Genomic DNA, 25,070 nt, shown 5'->3' with positions numbered 1-25,070 from the left:
TCTGATAGTTGAAACACTAAATGTGACTTTTGTCAGGTTTTCGACTACCACTTTTTCCTTTACCTGCAGTACCACCTCTTTGGTTGCTTCGGTATAAGGACTTTCTCTTGTTCAGCCAGCTTCCTTCTTGCTAATTTTGACTACTCGAATTATTGTATCCTCATTTACCTTTGTTGTCGAGCCACTTCCCTTTAACTTTCTTTTCTATTGTTGATTGTGTCTACAAAGCCACATCACTTTTCAACTTTCCTGCAGCTCTTTCAGCCATTCTTTGTTCATGAGATTCAAGCGTACCTTGAAGCTCTTCCTTTATCAATGTTGACAAATATTCTAACTCTTCTATGGCTACTACCACGTGGTCGAACTTTGGAGCCAATGATCTCAAGATATTTGCAACAAATGATCTTGATGTCAACCCTTCTCCATATACGTTGATTTGATTCACCAGTTTTGTAACCCCTAGTGAAAAAATCAATTATGCTTTCATTGTCTTCCATTTGAAGCAATGCATACGTTCTTTTGTGAGTTTGTAACTTCACCTCTTTCACCTTTTTTGTGCCTCCAAATGATTTCTCAAGAATTTCCCATAATTCTTTCACTGAATCAACATCACGCAGCTTTTCAAAATTATCGGAATCAACATATTGATGAATTATAAAGAGAGCTTTGTAATCTTTCTTCTTTAACTATTTGTGTGTATCCTTTTCTTCATCTGTTGCATTTTCTTCGAGCGGTGTCACTCCCTCCTTCACAAGATCCCAAAGATCTTGACAACATAAAATAACCTTCACCTGTTTACATCAATTCTCATAATTCTGATCCTTTAGAATTGGGAGACTCGTTGGAAAATGTCCATTCAGATGATTCAACGCCATCGTGTTTTGTTTCCCACGCATCGCCCAGTCAGTGCTCTAGATACCATATGTTAGAAATTTACCAAAATATATGGAGAACTTTACTCCACAGTCGATAATTAAAAGAAGAGTAAAAAAGATGAAAATTGGGGAAGAAAGAGAATTAGAATTTTGACAAGAGAAAGAAGAAGAAGAAATTATTTCTGCAGAGTTTCTCTCTGCTCTCAAACAAATCTTATTCAATTGTGCAACTGCACTTCTTCAATGCGCTACTTGAGGTATGTGCAGACTAATCCAATACATCTTTTTCGTCTCTGATATACCTATGATCACTTAAGAGTATGTTGATCAGAGATATGTTAAGTATTAGGATCATATGTTACTTGCAGATGACCTAAGGGATTGTATCCTGAGTAGTTGGGACAATGTGATGAAATACATAAAATGTTATATTGAGATATCACATCTCTACCTGATTCTCACTTCAGAGAGATAACCAATGGTACCAATTGAGGAGGAAACACTAATAAAGGAGGCATAAGAAGTGGAAGACAGTAGTGTGGTCCTTGTTTATGCATGAATTTGAGACATGAGATATGAGTTACAATCTTCTGGTGCTATAGAGCAGGGTGGTGAAGTTCGCTATGTATTCAAGAACATTTTAATGGAGGCTAAGAATATCTTATGGCATACGAGGTTTAGGAGAAAGGGGAGTAGTTCTTGTGTTACACGATATGATTGTATTTTGCTTAGGATCCTTTTATATTATGTATTTGTACACAACATTATCTATTATGTATTCAGGTTAGAATTTTTTATTTGTATTACTTTTTAATGTCATATTATGATATATTTATGTAATTTGGAGGACCAAATCTCAACCAAAAATGCATTTTATTATAAAACCCGTGTTCAGATTCTAAAAATAAAAACTCATGCTAAAAAGTGCTTTTCATATTTTATATTTTTTATTATTTGAACCCATGTTGAGGGAGTGTTTTGCATAATTCAAGTTCTATAATCTAAAATGTGTTAATCTGGTCATCTTTTTATTGTGTGGTTTAGATTGCAATGATGCTTTCTATGGACTATGATGCCCAAGAAATAACTTGTATAAAATGATGTATTTGATTTATTTTCATATCACATCAGAAAAACAATGAACTTTTCTTACCCATACCTAATTGAATGAACTCTAACCTAGTTGTGGTTTACTACAAAAATGGAACTCTTCTCGTTTATTTAGAATCAACGATAATGTTACACTGTCATATCTGAAGAACCATCTAGATTAAATGAATCATTGTCTCAACCATTACAATGCAAGAAGAGTGGTAGTGTTGGTATAAGCATCCTTCAATCAACAATGACATGCGCGTTAAGTTCATCAACATGTGCTAAGTTTATCAGCATCAACATGCAACTTCATAACCCAGATGCCATACATGTTGGGTCAATCCAATTAGCCATTATAATAAAAGAAGGATGCTCTTTTCACCCTTAAGTGTGCATCCCACACCCTCGAAAATCTAAAAACGCCCTTCAAAAATATGTTATTCTGAGATCCACCTAAATTTATGAAAATATGGCCTGGAGATACACTTGCGTATGATATTTTGGGGTTTCCAGATATGCATCTTTGAAAAGTCTCCTGAATGTTATTGGCAGCGTGTTAATTGCAAGGGGGAATTATTTCAGAGATGGATCTCCGAAAATCCCCCTAAATCATATCAGAGCAGCACCATTGTCCAAACATTGCAATTTTTAGGCCAACTTATATTAAAGTAAAATAAAAGTAAAATCAAAGTGAAATGAAGTTATATTAACTTTAAAGGAAAGTAAAAAAAATCATACATTATAATCCAAAAAGTCAAGACCATGCATAACATTTGTCCAAAAATACAAAAAAAAAATACATCCAAATATAAAGTATTAGGTATGTCAATCCTCCGGTGGTCCACTAATCTCCCTCTTATGGGAAGATGCAAAAGGCATGAGATGTCATCCAAAGTGATGGTCATCTGGCTTATAAGAAGGTGGAAAGATGACGTCTCTGAATATCACCTCACAGCAAAAGAAGCATGCATGTCGTGGTTTATGATCATGTAAGCAGAAGAACATAAATCCGCAAGACCATAATAGCAAATAACATCAATGAACCAAGCAACAGTGGGTTGTTCTTGCTCAAATATCTTTGTGTCGTGGTTTACTGATTTCAAACACGTACGCTCCAATCAAAGTAAAATATCATCACTAATATTGATTTAATTAGTTGAAAACATATGAATTTCAAAATAAAATAAATATACTTCCCATTCTCGTACATACCTAGCAGCATGGTCGGCGTATAGATGAAGTAAGGGGGTGTCAAACGGACATCATGGATAACTCACTAATCCGGAGATGTATCTCCGAAAATAATGCAGACCAAATTCAGAGATGCATCTTGGGTAAACCTGTGATTGTCTCTACCATAGCAGATACGTCATTTCTGCACTAACAATCCAAAAATACATCAATGCATGTTCTTCTAGCCTACCAAAATCGTTTACACTACTATCTAATGTACTTAAAACAACTATTATAGTTTAAAGAACTAATTACAAATCAAAACATAAAAAAGATAGAATTTTTAAAGTGAGAAGACTTAGATACAATTCTTTTAGGTGTGTTTTTTACTATTTTCCAATAAAAATATCACAAGGATATAGTTTTCTACTACACATATGTAATTTTCTCTTATTTTCACTCGCTAGATGATATTTAAGTACACTTGTCATATTTTCATGGGAAAATAGTAAAAACCACACATAAGGAATTTTATATAAGTTTTCTTCTTTTTAAAAATTTACCGAATCAAATTGAATGCATGGGTTATGAGATGCTGGAAAGGAGGAGTTAGAGCTCAAAACAGTAGAAGTTTGCTACAAAGAGAAGCTTGAATGAGACAGAGAGCTCAAAAGCTTGAGAGGAGAAAGAGAACTTTTTTTTATAGAAAATAAACAAGAAGAAAGTGGGAAAGGTAGTGTGGCGTAGGATATGAGACAAAAGCGTTCGGAGATGCATCTTCGGACTGTCTGTTAACTTTCGAATAAATGGTGTTTACGGATATGCATCTTTGAACGTATTTTTTACGCATACGGAGATGCATCTCCGAATTAATTTTTGGCACAATGGAGTGCCTCTTCAATTTAGTCTAAGAAACGGCTAAAATAGGTGTGTCCAAAAATGTATCTCCAAACTCTAATAGACTTTTCATGATGGTGTGAGATATACTCCCTCCGTTCCTTTTTAAGTGTCACATTTTGACTTTTTACACATACCAAGAAAGTTAATTATTATTGTTACTGTAATACCCCAAAATTTACCCTTCATTTTTCCTGAAAAAAAAATTATTTAATTAATTAATTAATTAATTAAATAAATAAAATATAACAAATTATTTTGGACTTGGGTCTCCCTCATTTGAGCCCATTACCCACGAAAATCAGTCTATAAATACTGAAGTTTCAGTAGAGGAGTGACACTTGGAGTTACACTGGGAGATTCACTTGAGAAAAAGGGAGAGAAGCAAAATACTCTGAGGTTTCCTTGGAACAAAACCCCGAGGAAAAAGATAGTGAGAGAAGAACTAACAGAGTTCAGAGCAGCCTCCAAACCCTGAAGGGAAATCAACTTGTAAACCTCACGGGTGCAACTCAATTTCAATCAAGCTCTCCAATCAGGTTTGCCCTATATCCATCATCTTTATGCCTTTAATTTGAATGCTCTAAATGTATGAGGTATTATGGGTGAATTTGATACCTTTTTTGTGAGCCTTTTGTGAATTTTGATGGAATTATTCATGTGGTTACATTTTGATTTAGGGGCAACTCTGGGTTACCCTATTTTGTTTCTCTAACCTGTCTTTGCGTTGCCATGGCATTGTTTTCTCTTGATTTCATCCTGTTGTTCTAACCCTTTGTCGAGTTTTGTGAGGGCTCACATGGCTTTTGCAGAGACACTCGCGTGGTTTCCCACTTTATTTGTGGGATACCCCCCTGGAGTTTTATTCTGATTATTCGTGTTGACTGATTTCCTTTGACGGTCCAGCTGGAGAGATTTCAGGGTTTCTTGCTCCTTTAACTGTTATAGCTTCGGATCTTTATCCGTGTGGTAATTTTTTCCTTTTCTCGTACTTTATCGCTTTCTTAGCTGGAAGACCTCGATAGGAGGCAATGTTTGGGCCCCTTGGTGGCATTTTACTTTGAGATACATGTTTTGTGTTTTGTATTCATATCCCCACATGTAGCGCGGTTCCTTCGTCAAGGACTGCCTGTTTGCCCTCGAGCATCCCAAACCCTAAAACCCAAAGCAACACGTTTACTCCTTCTACTACAGGCGAGTAAGTCTCCAAAGGTCGAGCATCCGGTAGATTGCGTAGTGACTTCGTTCGTCCAAAACCCAATCCATAACCCCGTAGTTAGCCGAACTACGGCTTGCTCTTCCAGATGAGATACGTAGGCATAAGACGCGATGTCTTAGCGAGCACACATCCCCCAACCCATAGGTCAGCCGAGCTACGAAGACTCTGATTCTCATATTCAAATGAGATACGTATGCAGTGGATGCGACATCCGCGCGAGTCATTTCTCTTAACCTTTTTTGGTAAACAGCACAAGATAAACTCACACCCTTTAGACAAAAAGCCACAAAAGTGGATCCCGTAGAGTACTACGGATGCGTAGGGGTGCTAATACCTTCCCTTCGCATAACCGACTCCCGAACCCAAGATTTGGTTGCGAGGCCCCGTCTTGTCCTTTCCTTTTTTCAGGTTTACTTCGAGCGTTTCCTTTCCCTCCCTTGGGATAAATAACGCACGGTGGCGACTCTTCTGTCATTTTCTTTCGCCGGTTGTTTTTTCGCACACTGTATTTTTCAGGTTGCGATAGCTGGCAACTCTGCTGGGGACCCTAAGAAGTTGACCTCTTGCTGGTCCATCTTCCCTAAGCGAGTCCCTCATAGCTTTTGTAGTTTATTTGTTTATTGGGTGTTCATGCTTTTGTACAGTTATTTATTTACCTGCTTTACCTTATTGCATTGTGTACATATCATTGTTGTATCTGTTGGCTGGCTATGGCTGCTTGGTGATCTTTGTGAGATGAGTTCTATACCCGAACTCGAGTGCACTTAAGATAGGAGAATGGCATAGTCCTGTCAACTTGTGTGGAGTATTCCTTAGCGAGTTGACTTGCAAGCCCATTCACTTGGTGGAGGTCATGTTGAGATCAATAATGTCACATAAGTAAGTTGTGGTTAGACATTACTTGTTCCAATATAGACCTAAGAAGCCAAGGACCTTAGTTTACCAAACCCATCTTGGCCTATTCGTAGGACGTAGTGCGAAAGTCGTTCAAATGTAAGATTTGATACGATTGTTACGCGATACTACACTCATAAGAGTCTCTCTTGAGAATATTGTTGGAATACGAGTAGTCGTTCCTCTGATAATATCCGAAAGATGGGATTATGACTATGGGAACCTTTTGTAGAACATGTTTGGCAGGTTTAAACCTTAGTACACTCCTTTTGGGTGGTTCTTAACCTAAACTCCATGCTCGTGACTTGCGACAAACCCTTGATTCATGGTTGATCCGATCAGGTATCCTTAATATCAATGAAACTCGGGCGTTGATAAGGTGTAAACCATAATCCGCCGAAATGGGTGGTTGATATTAAGGATAACATGATCCATCCCATGACCTTTGTTTGGTGTGCTCTTGATTTCTCTCCAGACAGTGCAACCTGACAGATGTTCAAGCAGATACAACAATCCTGATTGACACGCCACTGCACTGCATTCACATCATTTTGCATCACATCATTTTGCATTCATAATCATTCACACATGTTTATCCATTTCTGTGGGGTTTATATCTTCCACTTGATTCTAGTTGGATTTTTCTTGGTTCTCATCAACGGCTTAGTCTTTTCTTACACTGTTTATCAAATGTGAGACTGGAATCAAGGGGGTAGAATACTTTTGGAATTGATAAACATGTCATTGCATTTGCATATTCATTAGCATGTCTTGCATAACAGGTACTACCGCAGGGGTGACCATTCCAGCTGCAACACCACTACAACAACAACAATCACAATGTCAACCAGCTCAGTATCAACAGCAGCAACAACCGGGTAACAGACCCGCTTATCAACAGAGGCAAAGGATGATGGACCGGCGTTTCGACACCCTTCCAATGCCGTACGCCCAGTTGCTTTCTAGTCTTCAACAACTACAACTTGTGCAATTGCGCACTCTGGCTCCTCCTGTTGGTAGACTTCCGGTGGGTTACGACGCCAACGCTAGGTGTAGCTTCCACTCTGGGGCACCTGGCCACAATATTGAGAACTGCAAAGCTTTTAAGCACGTAGTTCAAGACCTCATAGATTCAAAGGCCATCGACCTTGCACCGGCTCCGAATGTCGTTAACAATCCCATGCCCCAGCATGGTGGTGCGAACGTTAACATGATAGAGGGAAAAGCCAAGTCCATTAAGGATGTGTTGAAGTTGAAGACTCCATTGTTGGATATCAAAGGATGCTTGCTGAAGGCCGATGTTTTCCCCGGTTGTGGGAAGGGTTGTTTGGATTGTGCTACTCAGGGCGGAGGTTGTTTGAAGTTACAGCAGGGTATCCAGGCCTTGCTCGACAAAGGTATCCTCCAGGTTGAAGATTTGTCTGTCCAAGAGTCTGTGAAAGAGGTTAAAGCGGGTGCCTCTATCTCATCCTTTAAGCAGGCACGGGCCGTGGTGGATTCAGGTGTTGCTCCCGATTGGGGGCGTCTGTTGGAATTACCAGTGAAAGAAGATAAGTTCGGGATTGGATATCAGCCAGCTCTGACTTCTACAACACTTCAGGGGCCGATCACTTTCTCCAGTGCTGGCCTCATTCGGTATGGTCAAGTCTCTGCAATCAACGAAGAAGATGGGGATAGTGATTGTGACATTGACAACTGGGTGCGTCCGAGGATCCCGGGTGAAGTCATCAACAATTGGTCTTCTGAAGAGATTATCCAAGTCACTCTTCTTGAAGAGTAATTTTCTTTGTTTATTCATGCATATCCAAGTCTTACGTTCCGCCCAGGGCGTAATGACTCATTGTAGGGCCCGTCTATGTGACACTTGCATTTTTTATCATAAATAAAGGACGTATTTTTGCATTCAAATATTCCGTTCCCTGTCTTTCTATTTTTGCAGTTTTTCAAAATAAAAAATGGCAATGTTTTGTTTAGTTTTCACTTCTTGTTCACACTCATAAGCACATACCATCACTCATGCAGATGCACATCACCGGATCCTATTGATAACGGTTCTGCTATGGCTCGCTTCGACTTTGAAAATCCAATCTTTCAAGCTGAAAAAGAGGGTGATGAAGACTGTGAACTCCCTGAAGAACTTGCTAGTTTCTTAAAACAGGAAGAAAGGGTTATTCAACCGCATCAAGAGTCTGTTGAAGTGATTAATCTCGGCACCGAAGACGCCAAGAGAGAAATCAAAATAGGGGCTGCTTTGGAAGATAATGTGAAGAAAGGGTTGATTGAATTGCTACAAGAATACGTTGACATCTTCGCCTGATCTTATCAGGACATGCCTGGGCTGGACACAGACATCGTGGTACACCGCTTGCCTCTCAAAGAAGGTTGTCCTCAGGTCAAGCAGAAGCTCAGAAAAACAAGACCAGAGATGGCTGTCAAGATAAAGGAAGAAGTGCAAAAGCAGGTGGATGCAGGGTTTCTAGCAGTCACCAATTATCCGCCATGGGTTGCAAACATCGTCCCAGTACCTAAGAAGGACGGAAAGGTACGGATGTGTGTCGACTATCGGGATCTGAACAGAGCTAGCCCTAAAGATGATTTCCCATTACCTCACATCGACGTTTTGGTGGATAATACAGCTCAGTTCTCAGTATTCTCCTTCATGGATGGCTTTTCTGGCTATAACCAAATCAAGATGGCACCAGAGGACATGGAAAAGACAACATTCATAACCCCATGGGGCACCTTCTGCTACAAGGTGATGCTGTTTGGTCTGAAAAATGCAGGAGCAACATATCAACGAGCTATGGTGACTCTGTTCCATGATATGATTCATCATGAAATCGAGGTTTATGTTGATGATATGATTGCCAAATCTCAGACAGAAGAAGAACATTTGTTGAATTTGCAGAAACTGTTTGAGCGTTTGAGGAAATTCAAACTGAGACTTAATCCGAACAAGTGCACTTTCGGGGTGAGATCGGGAAAATTGCTGGGTTTTATTGTTAGCGGAAAAGGGATTGAGGTGGATCCTGACAAAGTAAAAGCGATACAGGAAATGCCAGAGCCAAGAACAGAGAAGCAAGTCCGTAGTTTCTTAGGGAGGTTGAACTACATTGCAAGGTTCATCTCTCACCTAACAACCACGTGTGAGCCAATTTTCAAATTGCTGAGGAAAGATCAGGCTATCAGGTGGAATGAAGATTGTCAAAGGGCTTTCGAGAAGATAAAAGAGTATCTACAGAAACCTCCGATCCTTATACCTCCAGTTCCTGGGAGACCTCTGATAATGTACCTATCAGTGACTGAGAACTCGATGGGGTGTGTATTGGGACAGCATGACGAGTCTGGTCGAAAAGAGCATGCCATATACTACCTTAGCAAAAAGTTTACCGACTGTGAAATCAAATATTCGCAGCTTGAGAAAACTTGATGTGCTTTGGCCTGGGCTGCTCGCCGACTGAGGCAGTATATGTTGAACCATACTACCTTGTTGATTTCTAAGATGGATCCAGTGAAGTACATCTTTGAGAAGCCGGCTCTCACCGGACGTGTTGCCCGTTGGCAGATGATTTTAATAGAGTATGATATCCAGTATACATCCCAGAAAGCCATCAAAGGTAGTATTCTGTCAGACTACCTTGCCGAGCAACCGATTGATGATTATGAACCGATGAAGTTTGAATTCCCTGATGAAGACATCATGTTCCTCAAGATGAAAGACTATGAAGAGCCAGTTGTGGAGGAGGGACCTGATCCAAACGAAAAGTGGACTTTGTTGTTTGATGGGGCTGTCAATGCTAGAGGAAGTGGAATTGGCGCTGTCATTACAACTCCGAAAGGTGCCCACATACCTTTCACCGCTCGTTTGACTTTTGAGTGCACAAATAATGAAGCTGAGTACGAGGCCTGTATTTTGGGTATTGAGCAAGCCATTGATTTGAGAATCAAGACTTTGGACATCTTTGGAGATTCAACTCTGGTGATCAATCAAGTAAATGGTGATTGGAATACTCTCCAACCCACTCTGGTCCCCTACAGAGATTACACGAGAAGACTTTTGACTTTCTTCACAACGGTAAAATTGTATCATATACCTCGTGATGAGAACCAGATGGCAGACGCACTTGCTACTCTATCCTCCATGATCAAGGTAATTCGTTGGAACCATGCTCCCAGGATCGATGTGATGCGCCTTGACAGGGCCGCGTATGTGTTTGCTGCTGAACTGGTAGTCGATGACAAGCCCTGGTATCACGATATCAAGTGCTTTCTGAAGAATCAAGAGTACCCTGCAGGGGTATCCAACAATGACAGAAAGACTTTGAGAAGATTGGCAGGCAGTTTCTTCTTGAACAAAGACGATGTGCTGTATAAGAGGAACTTCGACATGGTTTTGCTCAGATGCGTGGACAGACACGAGGCGGACATGTTAATGCAGGAAGTTCATGAAGGTTCCTTCGGTACTCATGCCGGTGGACATGCAATGGCTAAGAAATTGTTGAGAGCGGGTTATTATTGGATGACCATGGAATCAGATTGTTTCAAGTATGCTCGGAAGTGTCATAAATGCCAGATTTATGCTGATAAGGTGCATGTACCGCCGAATCCTCTGAATGTGATGTCTTCGCCGTGGCCGTTTGCCATGTGGGGCATTGACATGATTGGAAAGATTGAGCCGACTGCTTCCAATGGGCATCGCTTCATCCTTGTTGCCATCGACTATTTCACCAAGTGGGTCGAGGCAACGTCGTTCGCGAATGTCACCAGACATGTGGTTGCCCGTTTCATCAAGAAAGAAATCATTTGTCGCTATGGGATTCCCGAAAGAGTCATTACTAATAATGGTTCTAATCTCAACAACAAAATGATGAAGGAGTTGTGTCAGAACTTCAACATTCAGCATCACAATTCTTCCCCTTACCGCCCTAAGATGAACGGCGCTGTTGAGGCGGCAAATAAGAACATAAAGAAGATTGTGCAGAAGATGGTCGTCACGTACAGAGATTGGCATGAGATGCAACCCCTTACTCTCTGGTGTATGGTATGGAAGCAGTCCTACCTGTTGAAGTGGAGATTCCTTCTCTAAGAGTCATGTTGGATGTCAAGTTAGATGAAGCTGAATGGATTCGGACAAGGTTCAATGAGTTGAGTCTTATCGAAGAGAAGCGAATGGCAGCCATTTGTCATGGGCAGTTGTATCAGAGTCGGATGAAGAGAGCTTTTGATCAGAAGGTGCGTCCTCGTTGTTTCCAAGTCGGAGATCTAGTTTTGAAAAGGATCCTTCCTCCTCAGACAGATCACAGGGGCAAGTGGACTCCTAACTATGATGGACTGTATATTGTCACCAAGGTTTTTGATGGTGGGGCTTTAATGCTTGCAACTATGGATGGTGAAAACTTCACTTCCCCTGTGAACTCAGACGCAGTTAAAAAATACTTCGCATAAAATAGACCCGCTGGACAGTAAAAAGAATAGTCCAGGAAAAAAATGGGCATCCCGGCGAACCAAGAAAATGAAAAGGTTCAGGCAAAAATTAGGGACAAAAAAAAAGATTGTACACCCGGTAAGTTGAAAACCTGAAAAGGCAACTTAGGCAAAAATGGGTATCCCGGTGGATTGAAAACCCGAAAAGGGCGATCCAGGCAAAAGTTAGGGATTAAGCGAATGACTGCGTTCTGAGTAGTTCTGAATCTCATCTCGTGCCAATGACTGGAAATTTTTGAAGGATAGGAAACAGTCCAATCACTCTTTCAGAAAGCTGATCATCTGGAGGATCTTGAAGACGGGCAAGTCATAGCAGAATTGGAACCCAATAGAAATCCATTTCACATTGCCATTAGATTAATTTCTGTTTTTATCTATTGTGTGATTACCTCTTTCCAGGGATTGCTTCTTAATGTAAATGCCTATTCAGAGGCCATTCAATCAATAAAATCATGTTATTCAGTATATCTCTGTTTTCATTTTCATTTTACTGTTTTGTTTGCAAAAATGACGTCCGAATTTTTGATAAACATTGCATCATGACACGTAAGGGCTTTACAGGTACATGCTTAATAAACATTTAAAATTGTTGTACATTTTAAGTGCTTTGGATCGTCTATTCAGAACAGATACCCCCGGGGCATTTCCTTAAAATCCCCTGCAGATGATCGTGAATATCTTCCCCAGTGAAGTCGCCAACAGACGAATTCGGTGTCTTGTCCCTGCAGAGCTGATCAGAGTGTTGGATTCTTCAATCCCCAGCAGTTTCTCACCACCGTACTTCCCCAAGCGGTTGTTTCAGGACATACACTCCCCAGTAGAGTTGACAGTGCCAGACTATATATCCCCAGCGGAGTTGACAGTGCCAGACTGTATCTTCCCAACAGAAGTGGCTGCTCCTTAGAGTTCGATGCCAGATCGATAATCCCAATGCCAGATCCATGGTTTCTTTCCTTGAAGCAGAACCTCGGTACCGTATCAGTGTTTGCTCCCCCTGCTGAGTCATCTCTCGCAAATCGTGGTTGCCAGAACCATTGTAGCTTTCCTCAACAGCAGGCTTCCAATGCCATTCTTTCCCCGATCAGAGTCTCGGTATGGCCAGAACACCGCATGGCTAGTCATCTCCCCACAGAGTTTTTTGCGCTGTGCATCTCCAACAGCCTTGCCAGGGTCCAGAAGATGGTGATCATTTCCCCAGTAGATCCCCTTGCCTCAGCTTGGCATTCTACCCAGCATTTCGCATCCCTGCATGTAGAATCATATTGCATTGCATCCTTCCAAATCGCGTAGCATTTCCATTTTCATGGAGCATTACGCCATTGAAAAATTCAAACATACGCATGTAAGCATAAAACATTCTCGGTATCCTAAGTGATAAGCTAGAAGTTGTTTTCAGTACTCAAACTGAAGATTGTTCATGACTTACCTTTGTTATCCCCAGCAAGTGTCATTGGCCCATGCACCGCCTCTATTATCATTCCCTATTTCTGCCAATGCTGACAGGCATGAAGTTTTCCGGTATCCAGACCGAAGTGGCATTCAGGCCAGTTTTCCGGTATCCAGACCGAAGTGGCATTCAGGCCAGTGTTCCGATGTTCAGATCGAAGAAGTTTCCGACGTTCAGGTCGATGCAACTTGTGGCATTCAGGCCAGTTTTCCGGTATCCAAACCGAAGTGGCATTCAAGCCAGTTTTCCGGTATCCAGACCGAAGTGGCATTCAGGTCAGTTTTCCGGTATCCAGACCGAAGTGGCATTCAAGCCAGTTTTCCGGTATCCAGACCGAAGTGGCATTCAAGCCAGTTTTCCGGTATCCAGACCGAAGTGGCATTCAGGCCAGTTTTCCGGTATCCAGACCGAAGTGGCATTCAGGCTAGTGTTCCGATGTTCAGATCGAAGAAGTTTCCGACGTTCAGGTCGATGCAGCTTGTGGCATTCAGGCCAATTTTCCGATGTTCAGATCGAAGTGGCATTCAGGCCAAGTCTTTCCGATGTTCAGATCGAAGAAGTTTCCGACGTTCAGGTCGATGCGACTTGTGGCATTCAGGCCAAGTCTTTCCGATGTTCAGATTGAAGAAGTTTCCGACGTTCAGGTCGATGCGACTTGTGGCATTCAGGCCAATTTTCCGATGTTCAGATCGAAATCCTTTCCAGTATTCAGACTGCTGAGCGGCATTCAGGCCATGGTTATTTCTGTGTTACCATTTATGTTGGTATCCAGTTTAACATTCTTTTTCGATATTCAGACTGACTTTCACCGTACCAGACGGATTCTTCTTTCAAGACCACCTCTTTGCCGATTCTGACAGACATTGTTACTTCACTTCACTTCAGTGCAAATTTTTAGGCTTTTATTATATTCAATCCCTTGATACCTCGAAAGCACGAAAGCAGTTGTCATCTTCTTTCCGGGTCTCCAGTTGATTGAATAGGGGCAGCTGTAATACCCCAAAATTTACCCTTCATTTTTCCTGGAAAAAAAAACGAAAAAAAAAAACGAAAAAAAAAACGAAAAAAAAAAAACGAAAAAAAAACGAAAAAAAAAATTATTTAATTAATTAATTAAATAAATAAATAAAATAAATAAATAAAATATAACAAATTATTTTGGACTTGGGTCTCCCTCATTTGAGCCCATTACCCACGAAAATCAGTCTATAAATACTGAAGTTTCAGTAGAGGAGTGACACTTGGAGTTACACTGGGAGATTCACTTGAGAAAAAGGGAGAGAAGCAAAATACTCTGAGGTTTCCTTGGAACAAAACCCCGAGGAAAAAGATAGTGAGAGAAGAACTAACAGAGTTTAGAGCAGCCTCCAAACCCTGAAGGGAAATCAACTTGTAAACCTCACGGGTGCAACTCAATTTCAATCAAGCTCTCCAATCAGGTTTGCCCTATATCCATCATCTTTATGCCTTTAATTTGAATGCTCTAAATGTATGAGGTATTATGGGTGAATTTGATACCTTTTTTTGTGAGCCTTTTGTGAATTTTGATGGAATTATTCATGTGGTTACATTTTGATTTAGGGGCAACTCTGGGTTACCCTATTTTGTTTCTCTAACCTGTCTTTGCGTTGCCATGGCATTGTTTTCTCTTGATTTCATCCTGTTGTTCTAACCCTTTGTCGAGTTTTGTGAGGGCTCACATGGCTTTTGCAGAGACACTCGCGTGGTTTCCCACTTTATTTGTGGGATACCCCCCTGGAGTTTTATTCTGATTATTCGTGTTGACTGATTTCCTTTGACGGTCCAGCTGGAGAGATTTCAGGGTTTCTTGCTCCTTTAACTGTTATAGCTTCGGATCTTTATCCGTGTGGTAATTTTTTCCTTTTCTCGTACTTTATCGCTTTCTTAGCTGGAAGACCTCGATATGAGGCAATGTTTGGGCCCCTTGGTGGCATTTTACTTTGAGATACATGTTTTGTGTTTTGTATTCATATCCCCACATGTAGCGCGGTTCCTTCGTCAAGGACTGCCTGTTTGCCCTCGAGCATCCCAAACCCTAAAACCCAAAGCAACACGTTTACTCCTTCTACTAGAGGAGAGTAAGTCTCCAAAGGTCGAGCATCCGGTAGATTGCGTAGTGACGTCGTTCGTCCAAAACCCAATCCATAACCTCGTAGTTAGCCGAACTACGGCTTGCTCTTCCAGATGAGATACGTAGGCATAAGACGCGATGTCTTAGCGAGCACACATCCCCCAACCCATAGGTCAGCCGAGCTACGAAGACTCTGATTCTCATATTCAAATGAGATACGTATGCAGTGGATGCGACATCCGCGCGAGTCATTTCTCTTAACCCTTTTTGGTAAACAGCACAAGATAAACTCACACCCTTTAGACAAAAAGCCACAAAAGTGGATCCCGTAGAGTACTACGGATGCGTAGGGGTGCTAATACCTTCCCTTCGCATAACCGACTCCCGAACCCAAGATTTGGTTGCGAGACCCCGTTTTGTCCTTTCCTTTTTTCAGGTTTACTTCGAGCGTTTCCTTTCCCTCCCTTGGGATAAATAACGCACGGTGGCGACTCTTCTGTCATTTTCTTTCGCCGGTTGTTTTTTCGCACACTGTATTTTTCAGGTTGCGACAGCTACTTTTTAAACAATAATTCTCATTTTACCTATAATACCCTTAATTATATTCTACATTCATTTTACTTTTTCTCTCTCTATAATAATTACATAGGGGTAATTTTGACAAAAGTGCATTTAATACTACCTTGAATTCTACAAGTGACAATTAAAAAGAAACACAAATTTATCAAAAAAGTGACACTTAAAAAGGAACGGAGGGAGTAACATATAATGGTGGAAAGAATCATTCCCTAAAAAAGTTAGGTTGGACTAATCCTTTGCACTTCACTTCAGCCTGACCCAATACCATCTACAGGTGATTTTTGAAAGAATAAACACTTTCTAAGCAATATATGTATCAATCAATGTTTTAAAAATCGGATCGGAGATTGAGTCAATGAAACTTGCGGTTTAAGATTTAATTGGTTCAACCGGTTTAACCTACGATCAAATTGTTTATTAAATAAACTAATAATATAAAACTAAATTTCATAGAGATGTCATACATAATCATACGTTCACAACTTAATAAAATAAATATTTCAAAAATCTATTACAAAGTTAATACAACAATATCGATAATATATATAATAACATAACATAACTCTACACTTCATTTCAACCTTTTAAGAATAATTTGATCAAATTAAAGAATTACAATAAAATAAATTAAATTAATTTAAACTAAAATTAAAATAATAGAATATAATAACTAATATAAAGTTCAATTAATTAAGATAGAATATCAAAAATAAATAATACAATATATAAAAATTTTAAAAAAAAACGAATTTGAGTTGAATTACGACAAACAAATCTTACTTAACAACAACAAATAATATTGACTTGAACGACAATCAATATGACTATATTTAAAAGCGACGGCGTGATGATGATGATGGAGTGTGATTGAAAGAAAAACTATAAAATTGAGTAATAAAAATGACAAAATTTTAAAGTTTGTATGCTTTTAAAAAAATATAGAATTTTTTTGTGATTGAAAAATATATCTTAAGTTTTGATATTCACATATCAAAATTTTAAAAAAATAATTAAAAATATGTTAATTTGATGTTATTTTTAACCAGACGGTTTTACAAAATCGGCTTCGATTTTTTGGCGAATGATTTTGAACGATTCAATACTGTTTTTTCGATTTTACTCCAATTTTGAATCATTTGAACGATTTAATACCGTTTTTTCGATTTTACTCCAATTTTGACCCACTAACGATTTTGAAAGGTTGATCCAATCGAATTTATCTCCGATTCCTGATCCAACCTGTTGAACCGATCGGCTCAGTCTGATTTTTAAAACATTGGTTTCCAATAGTAAATTATTGTATGTTTCCTTGTGGAGAAAAGAAAAGGAGAGAATTATTTAAAAATATTAGTTATTGTATGATTGTATCCGCATCAAATTCTTCCATTTAATTCTCTATAAACACCTATAAGTTCTTAAAGAATTTGTCTCAAGTGAAAAATTATATACATATTTCGATCGAGAAGTTTTCTCAAATTAGAAGCTAACATAACATCTTCCTAACACCCCTAATGAAAAAGCTCTACGATAGCTAATCTGTCTCTTCACAAGCTAAACAAACATGATCCAAATACACCATAATGGCTCTTGATAATCTCTAATCTCTTCATAGTACCAAATAATACAAAGAAATGGCCATACAATAATAATCTCACCTATATTTGACCTACAAAGGCTGGAAAGCATACAATAATAATCTTGCCTATCATCTCACCTACAAAGGCTAGAATGGATCACATAGGAGATAACATTTGATCTTAAATCACTTCATTTTACATTTTACTTGCTCTGTCTTGCAACCTCCCCTAACATTTAGCTACCACACGAAACCTATACCTATACATATGGGATTGTACACTGCCACAATGAAACATCAGCAACAAAGATATATCTGAGGTTGCTGTTGGTTGGTTGGTGATCTGTCTCATGATATGCATAGCATCACCATTTCTTTGACTTTTTTCAAGAATTTTTATCAGATGGTGCGAGATCATTTCTATCAGAATTGAGATTGATATTGGAATGTGAGTTGTCAGCTGATCCAACCTCGTCCTGTTGATTCTCGTCTTTCTTTGAATTCAGGAACCGACCTCCGCATCCTCTTGCTCTTTTCAGTGCGTGCAAGTGTCGTGATTCATGCAAGTATGGCTGAAATATTTGTGTGAAGATCAAGTAAATATATCCAGAAATGATGCATATGCGAGCATGGGAGTGAAATAAGTTCATCAAAATCAACTTTTGGCATCATTTGAAAGAGGCATACCTTCCGATTCCTTGTAACTTTCTTTTCTGATTCAGCTTTAGCACGAGACTGCCTGCGTCTTAAAATACCATGATACTGTTTCGCATTGACAAACACAGGCTCCTCGACTGCATCAGTTGGTAAAGGAACACCTGCATGCTGAATTCCCATTAGCTGAAGATTGGCCTGGCACAGGATATGGTTCAATAATGAGGATCAGAAAATTGCTTTGACAAGAAGCCATCACACATTACAAAAATTGATAGCAAGAGATTAGAACGAACCATTGGATGTCCACCGTAGGGCTGTGGCGGATAAGCTTGTGCATCATAGGGAGCAAACATGCTTCTGTAGTAGGGATCCGGATATGGATAAGCAGGTGGCACCTTTAATAAAATGCAAAAGTAAGAGAAATCAGTAAAATACAAAAAAGTTCACATTTTAAAATAGGATAGAACAGAAAAAACAACAGCAATGTAGAAAAAAAAAGCAAAGTTTCAGGAACTATGGTAATTTAATCGCTCGACCAAGATAACAAGATAACAACTACATTACATCAAGATAACAACTGGCACACTTGCACCAGTACTTGCTGAGAAAATCACTTATTAACCTCAATTGTCAGGTAAAAAAAACTCTTGTTACTTCAAGAAATCAACTTCAACTTGTCAAACGCCACCTCTAAGTAATGTTAATTTACATCAGAACTTCATATAGTTTGCAATGTAATTCAGCATTATGTAAGATCAAAATTCTTGAAGCCATCCTAGTGCTGAAAAGAAAAACAGTTTCTAAGACCATTGAGAAAATCCTAGCATCAAGCAATTTAGTTCCTTCCTATTATAAGAAACAATAGTTATTTTTTCAGCTCTAATTATCGGAAACATCAACTAATTTTTAACGTTAATTGTTGGAATTTCTTTTAGAACAAAACTAGTATAGATTTCTATTTTCTATATATATGGTTGATGCTGTTTTCTGATCAAAACATGACTTGTTCATTGCTAATTCCACGTTTTCTCCTAAGATTTTGCTAATTCCACCTCATCTCCTAAGAAATTCAGAATGGTGAGTTTGTGTTCATTCTGTCACGGAAAAAATTCAGAATGGTGAGTTTGTGTTCATTCTGTCACGGAAAAGAAAGGGCCAAATTAGAACACAAATGCAGCTTGACCCATAGAGTCACCACAAGGCTACAATTGCACGCAGCACCACAACAGGGCCTCTTCACAACCGCACTCGATCACTGCAATATGGTGTGCTCTTAAAGCAAAATCACTGCAGGTGAGGGTCTCACCGAAACAACCATATCCCCACATGATCATGCTGCCTTTCCAGATTGTAACTGCATGGCTCTGCTCGCCTGTTCACTGTTAATCTCTGCTTACTGTTCGGAAATGCAGAAGGAAAACGTTGCAGTATCAAACTGTAACCCAATCAGCTTATCATTGTTTCATTGCTGGAAACGACAAAATATTGTTTTCTAGAAGCCCTGGCAAACCAAGTCTTTATATACCAACCAACAAACCAAGCCTTTACATCACTAAGTGGGATCGGCTAAATGGATCAAATTTCGCTATAATGTTCTATCCAATTCATTAATCTTAAGATCTTTTTTAATAGTTTCTCTTATAGTTTTTCTGGGTCTTCCTCTACTGCTAGTTGTTTGACTTTTCTCCATATTATCTACTCTCCTTACAACAGAATCTACAAGTCTTCTCTCGACATGTCCAAATCACATAAGCCTATTTTCCACCATCTTTTCTACTATAAGTGTTACCCCAACACTCTCTCTAATATTGTCATTTCTAATCTTATCGCATCTAGCCTTACAACACATCCAATGCAACATCCTCATCTCTACTACACTTACTTTATTCTCATGTTGATTCTTAACCGTTCAACATTTTGTCCCATACAACATCGCAGGTCTTACAGTTGTCCGATGAAATTTTCCCTTTAGATTGTTCGGTACTTTTGTGTCACATAAAACCCCTAGGCTCTCCTCCATTTGAACCACCGAGCTTAATTTCGATGATTTACACCCCTTCTATTTCTCTATCGTTTGTATTACGGAACCAAAATATATAAACCGTGTGACTTGTGCTATGATATGATCTTCAAATTCCCCTCTAGGTTAGAAACATTTCTCATTTTGCTAAACTAACATTCCATATACTCCGTCTTACTTCGTCTTACTTCTGCTTAGGCGAAAGCCATGCATTTCTAAAGTTCGTCTCTAAGTCTCCAACCTCTCATTTAAATTCTTTTTCGACTTTTCAAGTAGTACTATAGCATCTGCAAAAAGCATACACCTCGGTACCAGCTCTTGAATGTGTTCCTTAAATACATCTAATTTAGAGAGGTTGAGCCATGCAAAGTTTTTAAGCTGTAGAGATTGGAAGGAATTAAGATGAGGAAAGCACCAGCAATTGGAGGGTGTTGTGGACGAGGAAAGGGCCAGTTATTCTTCTCTCATTTTTGGGTTTCAGGACTTCAAAATCCTCAAACTCTCCCCTATAACAATATTATTGCTTTAAAAGTCATTGCAAAAGGAGGAATATAACAGCAAGAAGAAAGCTTGCTGGGTGTTGTAGTTGGGTGCACAAGATCAATGGACCAAATGAAAACATAGTGGGTAGAAAGTGGGGAGGGGGTTGTAAAGACGGCGGCGTTACACTAATTTAAGTAAATCGAAATAAAAGTCCACATGCTCCATTTTGGTTGGAAAACAGCACCAATAACATATATATGTAATTGCATATAAATTTTGTTCTTTGTTTTATACCATTACTTGTAATATCTAGGAACCTGCCAATTTCTATGTAAGTAGGTCATTTAATGAATACAGTGGATATTTTTGGGATTTTTTTTACATTCTAAATGCACTGGTCTTTTGTTTCTTATAAAAAAAAGGGCTGTAATTTATCAAGAAAAATCGTTTAAATTCATTAAGGCACATGGGAAATTCCCACTTCCACGATGATGGGAAGTTGGGTATTACGGCATGTCTCTGTGCCACATCGAGAAGTATGAGATGCTGGATAAAGTAGTTAAGAGTGAATTTTGTAGGCTTTGTTTAGGAGTTTTGAGGAAAAGAGAAGAATTTGCCAAAAATGAGGAAGGAAATGGGATGATAGCCCCCCAACTAGCATGCAAGTTATTATTCTTCATAAAACTAAAACCCTCTTCACCCATTTATTCTCTAAGTAATTAAACATCAAGATGCCATTTTCAATGAGATAGCCAAGGGTGGGAAACAACTGAAGAAACATGGTTTGTTTTTTAAAGACAGAATGAAAAGAACAGCAGTTAAAAGTCTATACCATAGCATGTCCAGGGCCAAGCTGCGGAGGTGCTACGTATTGAACAACCTGAGTATCAATACCAGCATGAGAAATTTCATTTGCAGATACAGGCTGCATCTGTGATTCTGACTGCTCTTGTCCATCAGCCTCGTTATCTGGACAACAATTTGTTTGATAACTTCAGGCTTCAGATATTACATTTTGCACTCTTTTGGGCCAGGGAATAGTTCAAAGTCATCGGTTTAAGAAAAACATAAAACTTCAGATAGCATGGCAAAGAAGCTCAATGTAAAAATTTGATTAATAAGACAATAAAGGAAAAGCAACCTAGAGAATAAATGGTTGAAGAAGCTATGCCAAGAGCATACACAACAAGCAGATTCCAGAAACATCCATTACACTAAGAACACAAAAGGTCCACATTTTCGTTTAATTTTAAAGAAATAGAAGCTGCAGTTTATATTCAGTTTGAAAGAAACCAAGAGATTAAAAGAGATATTCTTTTAATAAAATCAACATTTGAAAATAAAATGCACAATAGACTTTCTGTAAATTTTTCAATAACGGGAAGTGAATGTAATTCGTTTATTTCAAATAAAAAAGGTAGCTTAAAATAATAAATTGGATAAAGGAGTTCTACATGTAAATACCTGTGGGATCATGAGTAGAAGAAGTCATGGTTTCCTGATTCACATGCACTCTGTCCAAATCTGGAAGCAGAACAAGCACTGTTAGCAGAATTCAAGATTACAGCAGCTACATGGTATGCACTATGCAGAGACAAGAAAGAATCCCGGAAAAGGAAATGAAATTTTTTGCAGAAGCTAGTAGACTATGCAATTATAGTTGAGAGTTGCTATTTTGATACAAAAGTTGACATCGTATATGGGACATTGTATAAAATACAGCTTGAGTTAATGTCTTTTCTTCATCATCAATACTTGAAGAGAGATAAAATATTAACAAAAAAATCAAAACTGTATATTTATACGGTTTCTGATGTCAAAATCTGTGTCTAGATATCATTTTAGTTATAGTTTCTTCGAATAAAAAAGTGTTATTGTTTGGATATATTTTGTTATATACCAAATGCAGGGTTTTAAAAAAAGGTCAACGGCAGCAATCTGGGTAGCAACATCAAGATTACTGATGTCTCCTCGATCACAACATGATCACAATCCGTTGCAATATAAATTCACAACACGACTGCGCTTTAAAAATTGGGTTAAAAGTCCCCCTGCAACTAGAAAAACAAAAATGGGAGACAATATCTAGGACATAATGAAGCTCACAGATGGCGGATAAATAGAACCAGGCAAAGTTCACCAAGTTGTTACATTTTTTATTAAGTGTTCACTAGTTCCCCAAGCACAAGTACAAGGGATGAAAAGAAATGCCAGCTCAAGTTCAGAATGCCAAAATCAAAGAAAGGAACGAAAGCGAAAGGGTCCATGCAGCACACATATTTGTGTGGTAGTTTAGTATACCTAGTAAATCAAACATTTAACACGGCAACTATTATTGCAACTGAGGGAGCATAGACTATAGCAAGTTTACTTATTTTCATGTTCTATAAAATACAAGTCCCACTAAAAGATTCTAAATAAGTCAATCTCAATCTTTAGCATACATTCAATTAAAGCTTAAGGATTATGAATCCTCGTGATCATATGGATTGGATTCTGATAAATGACTAGAAATAAACCATCAATCCATTTAACTACAACAACCACCAAACCTTATTCCACTAAGTGGGGTCGGCTACATAGATCAACTTCTGCCATAATGTTCTATCCAGGACCATGCTTCTATCCAAATCGTTACTCTCGAGATCTTTCTTAATAACTTCTCTTATAGTTTTTCTAGGTCTTCCTATACCTCGTTTTTGTTTGAGTCCTCTCCATCTGATCTACTCTCCTTACCACAAAATCTACCAATCTTCTCTCTCCATGCCCAAACCACCTAAATCTATTTACCACCATATTTTCTACTATAACTGCTATCCCTTTTAAGTTCTGTCAAAATTCTCAACCCAACAAAACAAGAAAAGGAAAATTGGCATAATATCCCCATGTTCAAAATAAAAATTGACACTCAATTATCATTATACGTTTTTTTGCTAATCCAGTGTAATTAATCTTTGACCCCAGTAGCCACCCCAAATTAACCCCACCGCTGAGGGTTTTTGTACTAGGGCTGAACTACCTCCAAATGGGCAACTACAGGATCAAACCTAGGTTAGTTCTTTTTTGGGGGGAGAGTCATGTTGCCGACTCTCCCAACACCATGTTGGTTCATCGTAATAAGCGTTAACTCTTACTAACAAAACTACAGTACCTAGCTGTCTCCCAATTCAGCCAGTGGAGACTATTTCAAAGATGCACAATCATAATCAATATATTACCCTTGTTATCAAGATGACAATTCTAAATTTTCAAGCAAGGACATGGATAAAATTTCCGCTTAGAGTCTAATTCCAACATATCGAATCTCAATCTCATGCATCGTGTTCAAAATCAAAGATTGATCATAAACATACCATCAAATAACACAAAGATATAAGTTCACAATAAGCCCCAAAACTGTACAAAAAATAAAAAACCATCACTCATAAGTCATGAAAATCGAAAACCTAAACCAAAAATTTAGACCAAGATATTCAAGAAGGACATGCAACATAAATAAATTAGAAAGAAAAAAAAACATCCCCTTTTCAACTAAAATTTCCCAGGCAAAGATAAATCATAATTAAGTGACGAAAAGCAAAACCCATAAAAAATAACAAAACCCAGAAGGAAAAATCCAAAAAAAAATAGAAATTGGGAACGAGAGGTTTATGTTGAGGTCAGTTACAGTTGAAAAAGGCGAAAATTAAGAAAGATAAACAGATGTTAGAAAAAACAAACCTTGAAGAATGGACAGTAGTGTGATTTGAAAATGATAGAAGGTTGAAGTGAATCGTTGTTGTGGTTGGGATTGGGAGTGTGGTGATGAATTGAAGAGAAGGTTTTCTTAGTTACAAGTACTGTGTCTGTGTTTGTGTTGTAGTTGTGGTTCCTGCCACCAATCCACACGACACCCACCCAAATTACACAAATAAAAGGAAAAAAATAATTAATTAAGGATTACACAAATAAAAGGAGAAAAATAATTAATTAAGGAAATTAATTTCTATTTCTTTTTTTAATTAAATTGACATCAAGCCAAAGCTACTTTTGTTAATTTCAAAGACTTTTAATAAAGACTAGTCAATAAAATAAAACTTGAAAAGAATATATTTGATGTTTTCATAATTTAAATTTATTTTTTATAGTGATTTTTTATCTTCAAGAAAAATGTATTTTGATGCATTTAGTAAGTGTTAGTGTTTCTATGTTTGAGTTTTGACAATTTAAAAAAATGTTTATAATTATTTTGGAATTAAAAGTGAAATTTGAGAATTGTGTAAACTATTACTTTTTTTTTATGTGACAAGAATAAAAATGAATAAAATGGCTTCTTGATCTTTAAATTTATAAGCATAAGTATGTAATTGATATATATCAAATAAGTTCTTCCTGAAGTTTGATTGTTATATGCGCTAATGTATAACGTTATCTTAATTTTTCTTTGAAATAGTTAAAATATTTTTTAATTTGATAGATAAATATTAAATAAGTTTGTCAGACAAGTTTGGTTGTTAAACATGTCGGCGTGTGATGTTATCTTGATTTTTTTTAAAGTAGTTAGAATTTTCTTTATTCTGATGGATAAATATCAAATAAG

General features: G+C 38.2%; 1 protein-coding gene across 2 annotated transcripts; it reads right to left on the bottom strand.

Moving 5' to 3' along the window:
- Nucleotides 1-17,317: 17,317 nt before the first annotated feature.
- Nucleotides 17,318-24,405, bottom strand: LOC127075430 (nuclear transcription factor Y subunit A-7). Of its 2 annotated transcripts, XM_051016899.1 has the most exons (7): nucleotides 24,212-24,396; nucleotides 23,845-23,887; nucleotides 21,956-22,015; nucleotides 21,324-21,460; nucleotides 18,282-18,383; nucleotides 18,019-18,183; nucleotides 17,318-17,903 (listed from the first exon to the last, which is right to left on the bottom strand). In XM_051016899.1, exons 3-7 carry the CDS (start codon nucleotides 21,981-21,983, stop codon nucleotides 17,718-17,720), a joined length of 618 nt encoding a protein of 205 aa, XP_050872856.1. In that variant the 5' UTR covers nucleotides 21,984-22,015; nucleotides 23,845-23,887; nucleotides 24,212-24,396; the 3' UTR covers nucleotides 17,318-17,717. The 2 variants fall into 2 exon arrangements, with proteins under 2 accessions (XP_050872856.1, XP_050872849.1); XM_051016892.1 differs by lacking the exon at nucleotides 23,845-23,887 and having other exon boundaries at nucleotides 24,212-24,405.
- Between the last annotated feature and the right edge of the window lie 665 nt (nucleotides 24,406-25,070).

This window comes from Lathyrus oleraceus, chromosome 1, assembly GCF_024323335.1.
Source record: "Lathyrus oleraceus cultivar Zhongwan6 chromosome 1, CAAS_Psat_ZW6_1.0, whole genome shotgun sequence".
NCBI classification, from domain to species: Eukaryota; Viridiplantae; Streptophyta; class Magnoliopsida; order Fabales; family Fabaceae; genus Lathyrus; species Lathyrus oleraceus.
The sequence above is the reverse complement of the archived record's forward strand: the minus strand, read 5'-3'. Positions and strand labels throughout refer to the sequence as shown.